The 13,432-nt window shown below is 28.2% G+C and overlaps 1 protein-coding gene across 2 annotated transcripts in view; it reads left to right on the top strand.

Annotated features, from left to right (window-relative positions):
* Positions 1–13,432, top strand: part of LOC140445481 (3-hydroxyisobutyryl-CoA hydrolase, mitochondrial-like) — a 55,897-nt gene that overhangs the window by 32,193 nt on the left and 10,272 nt on the right. For both annotated transcript variants that reach the window (XM_072537524.1, XM_072537523.1), the window contains exon 2: positions 3,481–4,157. In XM_072537524.1, coding sequence (XP_072393625.1) covers positions 3,491–4,157 — 667 coding nt within the window. In that variant the 5' untranslated portion in view covers positions 3,481–3,490. The remainder of the gene's footprint in view (positions 1–3,480; positions 4,158–13,432) is intronic.

The raw sequence follows: 13,432 nt of genomic DNA, 5'->3' as shown, positions 1-13,432 counted from the left end.
TCGAATAGTCTATTTCGCAAACAAGGTTATCTTCCGTGTTCTAGAGAATTCTTTTTCTATCGAGAGTTTTATTGACATTTAGGCTTTTCAGATCAGAATATAAACTTATATGTAAATTAAACAGCCTAAATTAATAAACTACACTACCTCAAATCCGTAATTATATGTAAATTAAATATCTCAAACCAATAAATAACCCCACTTCTACATTCGCAACCATCCCTTAACTGTCACTTTCAGAGTATATTTGGTTGCCTATGCACCTGGCTCACTTAAATATTAAAAAATTATAAAAAAAAAACTTATTATATTATTAAAAAAAAACTTTTTACACTTATTATATGCTAATTTCTTAAGAATGCCCTCATATAAATATATTCTATAGTATATAACTTTTAAAATAACCAAATACTTTTTATATCTAATATTATCTAGTATATAACTTATAAATTATTTTTTTTAAACACTATTTTTCTTTCTCCTATATTCAATATCATCTCAATACCCCAAAATTCACATATTATTTCTTTTAAATATTGATTTTCTTATCCACATACCTTAGTAAATATAATAAATTAAATAATTCAATTTTTTATTTAAAATTGTTCTATTAAATACATCCCTGTTGTCTGTCTATGTCAAACTGTCATGTCAAATGTAGCAATGGAGGCTATATCAGAGAATAAAAATATAACCTAATGGTCTATATTGTGTTATGTTTATTTATAGACAAAATCTAGGAATTCCTTCAATTTATTTTCCATCTTTCCGTTCAAAATAACTTCTCGTCAATATAAATTGGTAAGTTTTACACTTTTCATATTATCTTTAGAAAGACATTTACACAATCAATTCTGTATCTAACCCCAAATTATGATTTTTAGGGCACAAACAATTTCCATATGGATAAAATCAACAAATATGATGTCAAATTGATTCACAACAATGAAATCTACCATCTATTTAACAAATCAAGTCTATTGAATAAAATGGATATATCAGTGAACTGTTAGTGTTTTTATATTAGTGTTAAAAGTATAGAAAACATTATTCAATCTCTTCATAATATTTAAAAATGTCATTAACATGAAAAATCCTTTTATTTGTATCTATCAACACATAACTATTTAGTCCATTCTGATTTTCGATTCTGTATGGACCTTCAAACATTGGTTGTAATTTCTTACAACAGTTTCCTCTAACATTACTCTTTCTAAGTGAAAGAATTAACACTTTGTCTCCTTTTTGAAATGTGATTGGTTTTTTTATTTTTCGATTTTGTCTTCTGATATATTTTTCAGCTTTCCTCCTAATTCGGTTATTCACTTTCTGCATTACTTGTTCTAACATATCCTGATTATATTCACTAATCCATTTTCTGTTTCCTATATGGCCAAACATTAAATATTCTGGTACTTCCTCTGTATTTAAATTATGTATATTATTTAAAAAATATTCTACTTGTGGTATATGTTGCTGCCATGTTTCATGTTGATCCTGGCATACTATCCTTAAATATTTTATAACTTCTTTAATATATCTTTCTGCAGGATTTGCCTGAGGATGTCTGATACTTGTAAAATGAATGTTGATTCCCTTTTTCTTACAAAATGCCCGAAATTTTTGGTTGTTAAAATATGTAGCGTTATCTATTATGCAATTTCTAAATGGTCCTATTTCTTCGAAAAATTGATTAATATATAATTTCAATGTTTTAACATTGTTCTTGAGCAGGGATATAGTTTAATAAATTTTGACATCGATTAAGAACAGAATATTATTCCACAGCAGGAGGTATGTCCTTCGAACCATCACAGGCTGGAACAACCGAGCCAAGTAAATATTAAAGACGCCTTGCAATCGCCGAGGGCAAATACTCACCAGGGTTCCTAAAGGAAAAGTTCCGTTCCCTCCAGCTAAACTTCTACACATCACTAGACACGAACTTCCTGTTGAGTATTCTGGGGAATGATTCTAGAATCATTCTCCATCAAATATCGCAGCTAACAACTTCATTCCAAAAGCGCTGATTAAGAGCCATTCCTAGTATAGCTGGTAACCCCTGAAGTTCCTCCTTCGACTTGTTTGGCCTTCTTCACCAATAATTCTTGTTGTGCGGTTCATCATAACATTGTCCACATCACACACGACAGCTTCTAAACCCCAGCTTTTTAACAATTTACTACATCTCCACAAGCATTCATTATCACGTTTACCACACCCCCCTTACTCCGCAAAAAAAGGAGTACCCATTCCTTGAAGAGGCGATAGCCTAAACAAGATAAAAATTCTGGATCGAGTATTTAAGAACCCGGTCAACTTCAAAGGGCTGTAAAATCCAAAGAAATTATTACAATAAAACAAATTTTTGGTGAAAATTATTATTTAAAAAACACTTTATATTATTGATTAAATGTCATTATCTTTAAAAATAACCAGAAAAAAGTTAGATGCCCAAAAGAAAATTAGTTTAAAAGTTTTTATTTATTTTTGTTTGTAACTTTTTTATTTGCCATTTTACGATTAAAAATAATAGTAATAATATTTTAGACAATTTAATTTTCTAGAAATAATGTCTGCTAAAATTTTCTGTAGGGTTGTTAGTTTACGAGATACAGCTCCAAAAACCTTTAAACCTCTTCAAGATGGCGAGTATTCAAGAAACCCGTCAATTTCGAAGCGCTGTAAAATCCAGAGAAATTAATGAGATTAAGAAAATTTGTAGTGAAAATTACTTAATGATAAACTCTCTGTAATATTGCTCTAATGTCATTTTATTGTAAATGAACCAGAAAAAAAAAGTATAAGGTCCTAAAGAAAATTTGATCCACAATTTTTAGTTATTTTTGTTTATAACTTTTTTATTTTGAATTTAACGATGACAAAGTAATAAAAAAAAGTTAAAATTAAATTTGGTACAAATAATGTTTAATAAAATTTTCTGTAGGGTTGCTTATATACGACATACAGCGTGAAAACCCTTTGTCTCCCTTTCTTTGAGATGGCAACCGTGGCACAAGGGCGGCGACCTTACAAATTTGAATTAAAGCTTATAATAACCACCCCCACACATCAAACAAATTAAATTACGTCGTCTCAAAAATGTAATCTCAATGTAATTTTCAATGGACTATTTTACTGGACTTTTTTATTTTTTATTTCTTTTAGATTATTTTAATTTTTCATTTACTTTTTACTTTTGTCCTTTTCGTTTATTAGGTATTCACCAAAAATTTTAAAGCAGTCCTCGTATATTACAATATTTTAATAATAATTGGAAATAGCAGCCTGTTATATGTTCGTATATTATGTTACTTCTATTTAAACATTGAATTATAAAATAATATAAAGATCATTAAAATCTTAACGACGTAGTTGTTCTTCAACACAAGTCAATAATTATTATTTTAATTTCACAACAAAAAATTTTAAGTAAATGCTTTTTGTACAATTATTTTAATGGCATTTTTTTTATTTCAGTTAACAAAAAATGACGGAGCCAACAATTTTAATTAAGGAGGTTAAAAATACAGTTGTGATAACTTTAAACAGGCCGCTATCATTAAACGCTATTAACTATGAAATGAGCCAAAATTTGCTTACTATTCTAAAAAATATTGAAAAAAAGAAAGAATTGGTAATTTTAAAAGGTATAGGTAAATCATTTTGTGCAGGCGCTGATATAGTACAAGCAAGCATAAAAACTACTGATGGCAAGGGATTTGAAGAATTCTTTAAGTGGTGTCTAGATTTAAATGAATTATTCTTTGTTATTAACACTTATCAAATACCTTTAATAACTTTAGTAAATGGAATAGCGTTTGGCGCTGGCGGAGGTATAATGACCTTATCAAAATATTCTGTAGTTACAGAAAAAGCTATTTTTTCAATGCCAGAAACTAAGTTTGGGTTTCATCCAAACTGTGGGGCTTCCTATTTTTTTAATAAATCTAAAGGAAAGTTAGGATATTATTTGGGATTAACCGGAGAAAGACTCAAAAGTACAGATATAGTTAAAGGTGGATTTGCCACATATTTTTGTAATAGTAATAAATTACAGAAGTTAGAAGATGAACTTATTAACTGTGTTACGATACAAGATATCACCAATGTCCTTGATCAATTTTCTGAAAAGGAACTACCACCTTTTAGTTTAGGTAAGATTTTTAGTAAGGTTTAGTAAGGTTTAGGTATATTTCATTAAGATCATATATATATATATATATATATATATATATATATATATATATATATTTATATATATATATATATATATATATATATATATATATATATATATATATATATATACATATGGTGAATTTTTAGTGTGCTGATATTCAGCACACGAAGATAGAATGATATTCTCCATACTTGGAAAATATGTGGAATTCTACACGCTGATTAATAACTAAATGCTACAGCAAACATACAATTTTTTAAATGGAACACTTTATATATTTTTCCAATTTTTCTTCTCATAATTCTTGTTCCTATAGCATTGGTTTTGCATCACATTACACACAGAGTATTTGACAAGGTATGACTCTTTTTATTTCAAAATCCATAAGAAATCAACAACATAAATAATTATTTATTGTATATAATAAAGTATATAAAATATAAATGTAAACAATATATTTTAGTTTTTAAATTGGGTTTAATTGAAATCATTGACAAAAATTTGAATACAAGATGAACTACAAAAGAAAATTACGATTTTTTAAATTTTTGTATGGATCACTCTATATTTTATTTTTTAGAAATATTGTATTTATGATACTCGTCCATTTTTATATTCTCTATACCTAAACTTATTACTTTTTGAGATATTTTTAGTTTTACTTAAATTTCGGAAATACATTCAATTTTTGTAAGTAGACATATTATATATAGAGTATTGAGTGATAATATAACAAAATTATTTTTATTCAATAAATAACTAAAAAAATATAAATAATGAACATATGCATAAATGTATCAATAAATGCGATATTATAAAAATATCATATTTCGTTAAGAAAATACAAGATTCCTAAAATTCCTACAAGATAATATTATACAGGGTGAGTCATGAGGAACTTTACATACTTCTACCATATGTAGAGTCCCTCAGGGAGCATATCATGTGGCCACTAAAAAATGTCAACTCCTCTTCTTTATTAATTAACAGGGTGATTTGTGTAATTGACCATTTATTTCATTTTACTGTAGTGTTTATACGGCTGATTTGATTTTTTAAATTTTTGTATGATACAGTAGGTACACTACTATCAAGCATTCGACTGGTATTAGCTAAACTAAAAAATTCCAGGACTGGCTTTGGAAAAATTAATTTAGGGATTCGTAATAAATATTACACCCTGTATAAATTTTTTTTAAAATGCAATAAGTGATTCTCAAACTACATAAATAGCCAATGAAAACGACATATGCGACAATGTTGTCGCACTTTTATTAAATTTTTAGTGAACGATCAAATCTTACCAAAAATAGAACAACCATAATGAAGTATCAAATTATAAGGTAATTAATTTAAACAAATGTTATAAATTTCAAACATTTTAATTAAAATGAGTTCCTACAACATAATCTAATACGTAAAAAATTAACATCTTTACTGTCACTTTGTATTATCTCTACGATAGAATCAATTGTTTTTCAATTTTAAATTTTTACTCGTAGATCGTATTGGGGCATTATTTTCGATAAATAATAAATTAAATTGATTAAAAAGTCAAACCTCTTGTATATGTTAGTTTTTGTTGATTGTAAATGATTAAAATTTTTTGTTGATATTAAAAGTTGACATTTTTTAGTGGCCACATGATATGCTCTCTGAGGGACTCTACATATGGTAGAAGTATGTAAAGTTCCTCATGACTCACCCTGTATATAATATAACAAGGTTATTTTTATTCGATAAATAATCAATAAATAACTCACAAAAAAAATACAAAACAATATACAATTGACGTAACAATTTTTTGATAGTTATATCAACAGTATTCTAAGTCATGAATTATTAATAAAACATTCCTAACTGCCGATTGAGACGCGAAGGTATTAATAAGAAAAAGGCCATTTGTGTCAGTTACAAAGGTAAGATAGTAGGCTTTGAAAAAATGGCAGTTTTCATATTATTAAACTGTAAACAGTAGGCTTTGAAAATGACAGTTTTTATATTATTACCTTTTTAATCGGTCTGTCTGGCTTGTCTTTATTTTTAAATAAAGAAGAGTTAACAGATATGATCTGGATATTAGAAAAAATTGTTTTTTTGCATCCATAATATATCACGAGCGATATCCTTAACTAAAGAAGCCAAACGCAAGAGCTTTTGAAAATTAATGTCTAAGTGAAGAAAAGGAATATGCTGTACCGATAGCTGCTACTGAAGATCTCCATATTAGCACTCGTAAAATTTCAGAGTCAAACTTCAGGGTTATGTCAAGAATTGACAGTCGATGATTATTAACGCAGATTAGCTTTTTGTCAATAGTTTCAGCAGCAAGTGCAAAAAGACCGATTTTTTTCTTTACTATTTTGCATTACTATGCATCAAGTAATCCCTATTTTGTTAACACTCATAGTCAAACTAGGTGGTTTATAAATGTTTCGGTTGGTATTGTTGGCGATTAAGTGATTGGGAAAAATAATAAAAACATACACCTACCTTGGTACGAACGTCAATGAAAACTGGGATTGCATTTCAAAAAATGGCTAAGCTATTCAAAAGCCACGATTTATTAGTACCCATAAAAATCAGGTGACTACGATGTAAGATCTTACCTATACTGTTGTACGGAGTTCAGTTGTGGACTCTCACAGACGGTACCTCTAAGAAAATTAAGGCTTTTGAAATGAAGCTTTATCGTAGAATCTTGAAGATATTCTATACCAACCACATTGCTAACCAGGGCGTTTTATTAAAAATGCAAAAAGGAAAAGAGTTGTTAACCACAATAAAAACAGACAAAATTAATTAACTTGATCACATCATAAGGAACAGCGAAAGATATGGGTTGCTGGAATTAATTCTTCAAAGAAAAGTAGAAGGAAAACGAGGACCAGGAAGGCGAAGAATTTCCTGGACCAGATGAATTATGCCATATATTTGGATTTTTTAAATAATCTTTTGCCAATTCTACTGCAAAATGTACCGCCTTATATTCGACATCATCGAATGTGGTTATTACACGACAGTGCTGCAGTTCGCCACACTGCTCCCATTCACAATCATCTAAATAATAACTGTCCTGAGAGGTATATAGGCAGAGGAGGGCCAACTGTTTGGACACCGTGGTTACCAAAATTCTCCAAAATTGATTTTTTCATGTTGGGCTATATAAAAGACCTTGTATACCTTCTTCTTTAAGTTCCATCTTCTACTGAAGGTTGGAAATCATCATGTCTATACGGACTCTGTTGACTGCCGCTTTAAAAAGTTCTGCACTACTGCATTCAAACCACTCCCTTAAGTTCTTAAGCCAGAATATTCTTCGTCTTCCCACATTTCGCTTTCCTCAGATTTTGCCCTGCATAATAAATTGTAATAATGCGTATTTTTGCCCTCTCATCACATGTCCTAAGTACTCAAGTTTTCGTCTTTTGATAGTTAATATTATTTCCGCCTCATTTCCTATCCTTCTTGTTACTTCCAGGTTTGACATTCTTTGAATCCATGATATTCGTAGGATTCTTCTGTAACAACAAAATTCAAAGGCGGCCAACTTATTCAGATGAACTTGTTTTAGTGTCCACGCTTCCAAGCCATCAAGAAAAGTAGAGAACACGTAACATCAAAGCATTCACAGGCGTAGTTCTAAGCTTATATCCCGACAACAAAGAAACTTTTTAAGTTTTATGAATGATGCACGTGCTATTTCAATCCGTGTCCTAATTTCTTTGGTTTGGTCTACATCTGATGTTATCCATGTTCCTAAGTATTTATAGTTAGTTATTAACACTCTCAATTGCAGTATCTTCAATAGTCAGTTGGATATTTACATGTGCAGATTTGTATACCAGAAGCTTCTAATAACGCCAGATGATATAAAAAATAGGCAGCTTTTAATAAAATTGACTTACCAAATGTGAAGAAATGTGGCTCGGAAATCTGAATATCGATTACAAACTTGTATAGACGTTGAAGGTGGACATTTTGAACATTTACTTAGACTTATTTCCTTATATCACATTAATTGTTACATTTATTCCATAATATTATGGTTTATATTTTTTGTTAGTTACTTATTGAATAAAAAATATTGTGTTATATTATTACTCAATACTTATTTCTACTTACAAAAATTGAATGTATTTCCGAAATTTGAAGAAAAATAAAAATATCATGGAAAATAGGTATAAAAAATGCAATATAAAAATAAAAGGGTATCAAAAATACAATATTTCTAAAAAATAAAATAGTGTGATCCGTTAAAAAAAATTAGAAAATCTTAATTTGGTTTTCTAGTTCACCCTGTATACAAATTTTAGTCAATGATTTTAGTTAAACTAAATTAAAAAACTACAATATATTATTTACCTTATTATATAAAATAAATAATTGTTTATACATTACTTCTTTATATACATGTTGATTTCATAAGGATTTCGAAATAAAAACGGTCATAACTGGTTAAATATTCTGTATAGTAATGCAAAGCCCAATATTATAAGAACAAGAATTATTATAAGAAATATGTGTCCCATTTAAAAAATTGTATGTTTGCTATACCACCTAGTTAGTATTCACCTTGTAGAATTCCATATATTTTCCAAGTATCGAGAATATCAATACCTACATTTTTTCTACATAAGTTTCTTGGATATCTTATACCACTATGGAATTTTCGACCGACGTCGCACTAAAAACTCACCCTGTATATATATAAACTTTTCAAAACCGTAAAAGTTTTGCACCACCAAAAATTATCTTCTTCTTTATAGTAAAATGTTAGGGTGAGCGTCACGGAACTAGCGCCATAAGATTCCGTCGTCACCGGTAGCGTCAGAAAATAGCTGTTCTTCACATCAATTTACTACTCTCGATTAATTCGTTTTTAGTCGTCATATATTTATTCTAAGGAGGTTTAAATTAAACACTCCATGAAAACAAACTAACAAAATACAGACAATAAATAAGAAGTAAAAAATTAAAAGAATATTTGTCAATAAAAGATTCGATTTGAAACGATTTTTCAAAATTTAAATGTCCTTAATATCATCAGATTAATAAAAATATTGAATCATTACTTTCAATTTTTAGCACACTTCTCGCTTTAAAATAATTTCATATAAATACATTTATTATTTTCAAACATATTATTTAGTTTATTATAATTTAATATTTCGTTTGGCAGGTCTAGTAAAAGTAAATACCATACGCTTTGTTAATACGTCATCAGGTGACATACACTCTTGGGCAAAGTTTACTCAATCTTCTCTTCTTGGCTTATACCGAGTGGAAGAAAAAAAAAGTTCTCGTTTTAAGTTTGAGACATTCTGTAGGCTGGACAAGGTTCAAAGATGGGTTTACATCGCAACTTTGTTGTAGTTTCATGTTTTGTGAACAGTTTTTTTAATTCTCTGATATCTTTATATCAAAGAAAATAGACGGTTTTATTCTTTACCATATACTTTAACTAAAACAACACTAAATTCAGAGTAAAAAATAACAGCAGTTAACAAAACTTTCAAAACAGAAAGAAAAAACGTAAATTAATATAACTCTACTATTATTAATAGCTTTACATCGCCTTGGAATGGTAGATATTAAGCGTACTATTTGATTTTGATCTATGGAGTTTTAAAGATCAATAACGATATTTTCTATACCTTGCAGAAAAGCAGGAAGAGGCTGACGAAGTCTTAATTGTTTACCGAAAATATCACATACGTGTGAAATAGGATTAATTTCGGGACTTAAGGGGACCAACTCAATGTCTGAATATTTACCTCGCCAAAATATTCAGTTAAGACACGCGATACGTTAGGCGTTATCATGCGTTAAGATGAAATTATTTTCTATATAAAGTGAGAAAGAAGCAACATTTCTGTAATGCACCTTTCGGTCTTAAGGGGCTTCAACGTAAATACACCAAATCCGTTCTTGATGTCACGGAAATTTCACCACAAAACATCACAGAGCCTCCATTAAACAATCTCGTCTTCGAGAAATAATCTCTTAAACCTCGATCAGAACTTTTATTAAAAGTAGAGGGGGAAGTACGTCATATTAGTTTGCCCTAAATGTATTTCTGTTTTGAAAAGTTTTGTTAACTGTTACTATTTTTTAGTATTAATTTAGTATTGTTTTGTTTAACAAACAGTTATATAGACTGATCTATATTATACCATCAGATATCAACTTTGTTTAGTTGTATATGACATGTTTTAAAAAAGGTAATTTTTAATCAAGAGTAAAATATTTTTATTTTTGACATTGAAAATTAATATGAACCAAATATGTATAAAATTAAAACTAATTTTAAAAAGTTTAACATTGTTTATTTACAATAAAAAAAACTATTTTTCAACATTTTGTCTGTAATAAAGGTAAAAATTTAAGTTTTTGCATTGATTTCAACTTTTTTAAAATTATATTTTTATAATTTTTTAAAATTTAATGAAACAATTCTAAATAAACCTCAACTTTAAGTAAAAAAATCTAATTGATTATACTACATTCATAAAATTTTCATTATATATTATCTCTAAAAAAGTATAATTTATAAAAAAAATATGATAATTTACAGTTGTTGAGGTGCACCAAATGTAGGCAACTTACAGTTGTTACAAGCAATGCTGAGAGCTGAGATATTAGTTCACTTAAAATTACATTAAAGTAATCAATAAAATTGAATATTATTTAATATTAACATTTCAAATTCAAAGTAACGATTCTAAATGAATTTCATTATTTATTGAAAATCGAGCAACACTGTCTTGTGATTTTATTATTTGTTCATTAAAATAATAGATTATGTGATAGATGCGTAGTTTTTTAGTGTAATTTAAGATTGTTGATTCGAAGAAAAAAAATGCAATGTTCAGTGCGATTCAATAAGACTTTCTTTGTGCTATTTCTAGGAAGATTAATAATCGTATTTTTTATCTATGCTTCGTTTAGGTAGATAAGACAATAGATGAATTTCGAACTGATTAGGATTTTTGATCAGTATAAATTATTTTAACCCTTAACCCAAAACATAGTACTTTTATTGCTAATGCGAAACATATGGTCTATTGGACCAGTATAGGTAAAAATTGAAATAAATCAAAAACAAATGTAGCATTTGAAGAGAAAAGCAAAATATTAAAGGATTTATTAAGTATAAACGAGCAAAAAAAACTTATTCATACATAATACTTACATAAAACAAAATGTGTAACGTAGAAAACAACATTATTAGGTGTAATTAAGTAAACAAACATATATATATTTCTAGATAAAACAAAATATACTACAGCTACCTACTAATTTTGAAGGCAGGTAACGCAAACCTTTCTACTACACTCCAAACAAATAGCATTTGAGCAACGCACACATTTATAATTTGTCTTTCTCATTTTTGATGATGGACAAATGCTACACAATTTTCTTTTGGGAATCTTATCATCTGGAACATTGTCGCCAATATTCTCGACAGGCACTTCGGCATTTATTCCCAAAAAAATCTCTATCTGCTTTCTAAGGTCTCGGGGAAGATTTGTTTCAAGTCTTTGCCTTAGATGAGGCTGAATTAGTTCAAAGGCCAAATCTTTTACAAATTTAAAACGTGGAAGTAATTTATTATCTTTGTAACAAAGATAAAGCATGTAACTGTTGACTGAACTTATATTTATAAGTGTATAAAATACGGCTAAGGGCCAACGCCTTGTCCGACGGTTTGCACTATAATTGGCACACTTCATGTCCAAACCATCAACTCCTGATTTTGTACTGTTATATTATCGAATTATTTCTGGTTTTCCTAATTCATTGTCTTTGCTGTGATGCATAGAGGATATTAAAAGAACAGCTCTATTTTTTTTTCGGTACATATGATATCAAGGTTATGTCATTGGAGAAACCATAGAGTGTTTTACCAATTTCCCTACTTTTATTAGCCTGGAATTCCAAAGGAACTTTTCGCTTATTTTTTTACTATACCCACATACGTGAGGTGGCGTTTTTGCAACTCTGTGACTAACTCTATTGAAGAAAAATAGTTGTCAGCAGTAATATTTTGGTTAGAGCCCTCTATTGGTTTGGATAGTCGAATGACACATTGAGCAGGCTTGGAAAGCTTTAGTTCTTCTTCTGGAAGTCCAACACCATCCGAATCTTTCCCTGAGTATATATATATATATATATATATATATATATATATATATATATTAGTTTATAATATTAATATATATAATACTAATGTTTGTATTTTGAGAACGATTTCCGAAGTGGAAATTGAAACGTCAATAAATATATATATATATATATATATATATATATATATATATATATATATATATATATATATATATATATATAAATATATATATATATATATATATATATATATATATATATATATATATATATATATATATATATATATATATATATATATATATATATATATATATATATATATATATATTGTGACAATTGGGGTTTATAGAAAATAATTTATAAGTTATATACTACATAATATTAGATATTTGGTTGTTTAAAATAAGTTATATACTAGAGAATTTAATAAAAATTATTTATGTGAGGGCATTTTTAAGAAATTAGCATATAATAATTGTAAAAAGTTGTATTTTAGTAGTTATGATTTTGTAGATATTTTTAAGTGAGCCATGTGACTAGGCAACACACTATACCCTCCATTCCTAAGTGTCATTTTAAGAATTTTACGAATATAAGTGGGGTTATATTGTTTGAAATGTGTATTTTATTAAATTAGAGTGTTAGTTACTAATTTGAATGTTTATTCTGATCTGAAAAGCCTAAATGTAAACAAAATTATTAATAGAAAAGAATGGAATTCTCTGGATCAGCGGAGATGACCATTGTTTACAGTCGAACATTCTCGATATAATGATTATGGCGGTGGATCGAACAGATATTTTTTCGAGAACATCTATATAGAAGTTAATAGAACGATTGGAACATGATCTCTTACCAGATGGTTCTGGAATAGAAAAAAGGATATAAATACCCGTGATTTGGATTCAAGATGGCAGTTTTAGGAAGTTTTTAGTTAGAAGTCAGGCCAGTTTATTATGAAAGGAAGTTTTTTAGTCAGAAGTCAGGCCAGTTCATTATGAAAGTTAATAGACACATTTAGTTAGTGAATAGTGAAGTAAATTGTTCAGAATTTTCAAGAAGTCAGTCAGAAAAGTTTAGTAAGAAATATGAAAGTTAGTTGGAGTCAGTGAATCA

This window comes from Diabrotica undecimpunctata, chromosome 7, assembly GCF_040954645.1.
Source record: "Diabrotica undecimpunctata isolate CICGRU chromosome 7, icDiaUnde3, whole genome shotgun sequence".
NCBI lineage: Eukaryota > Metazoa > Arthropoda > Insecta > Coleoptera > Chrysomelidae > Diabrotica > Diabrotica undecimpunctata.
This window is presented reverse-complemented; position numbering and strand designations above follow the sequence as displayed.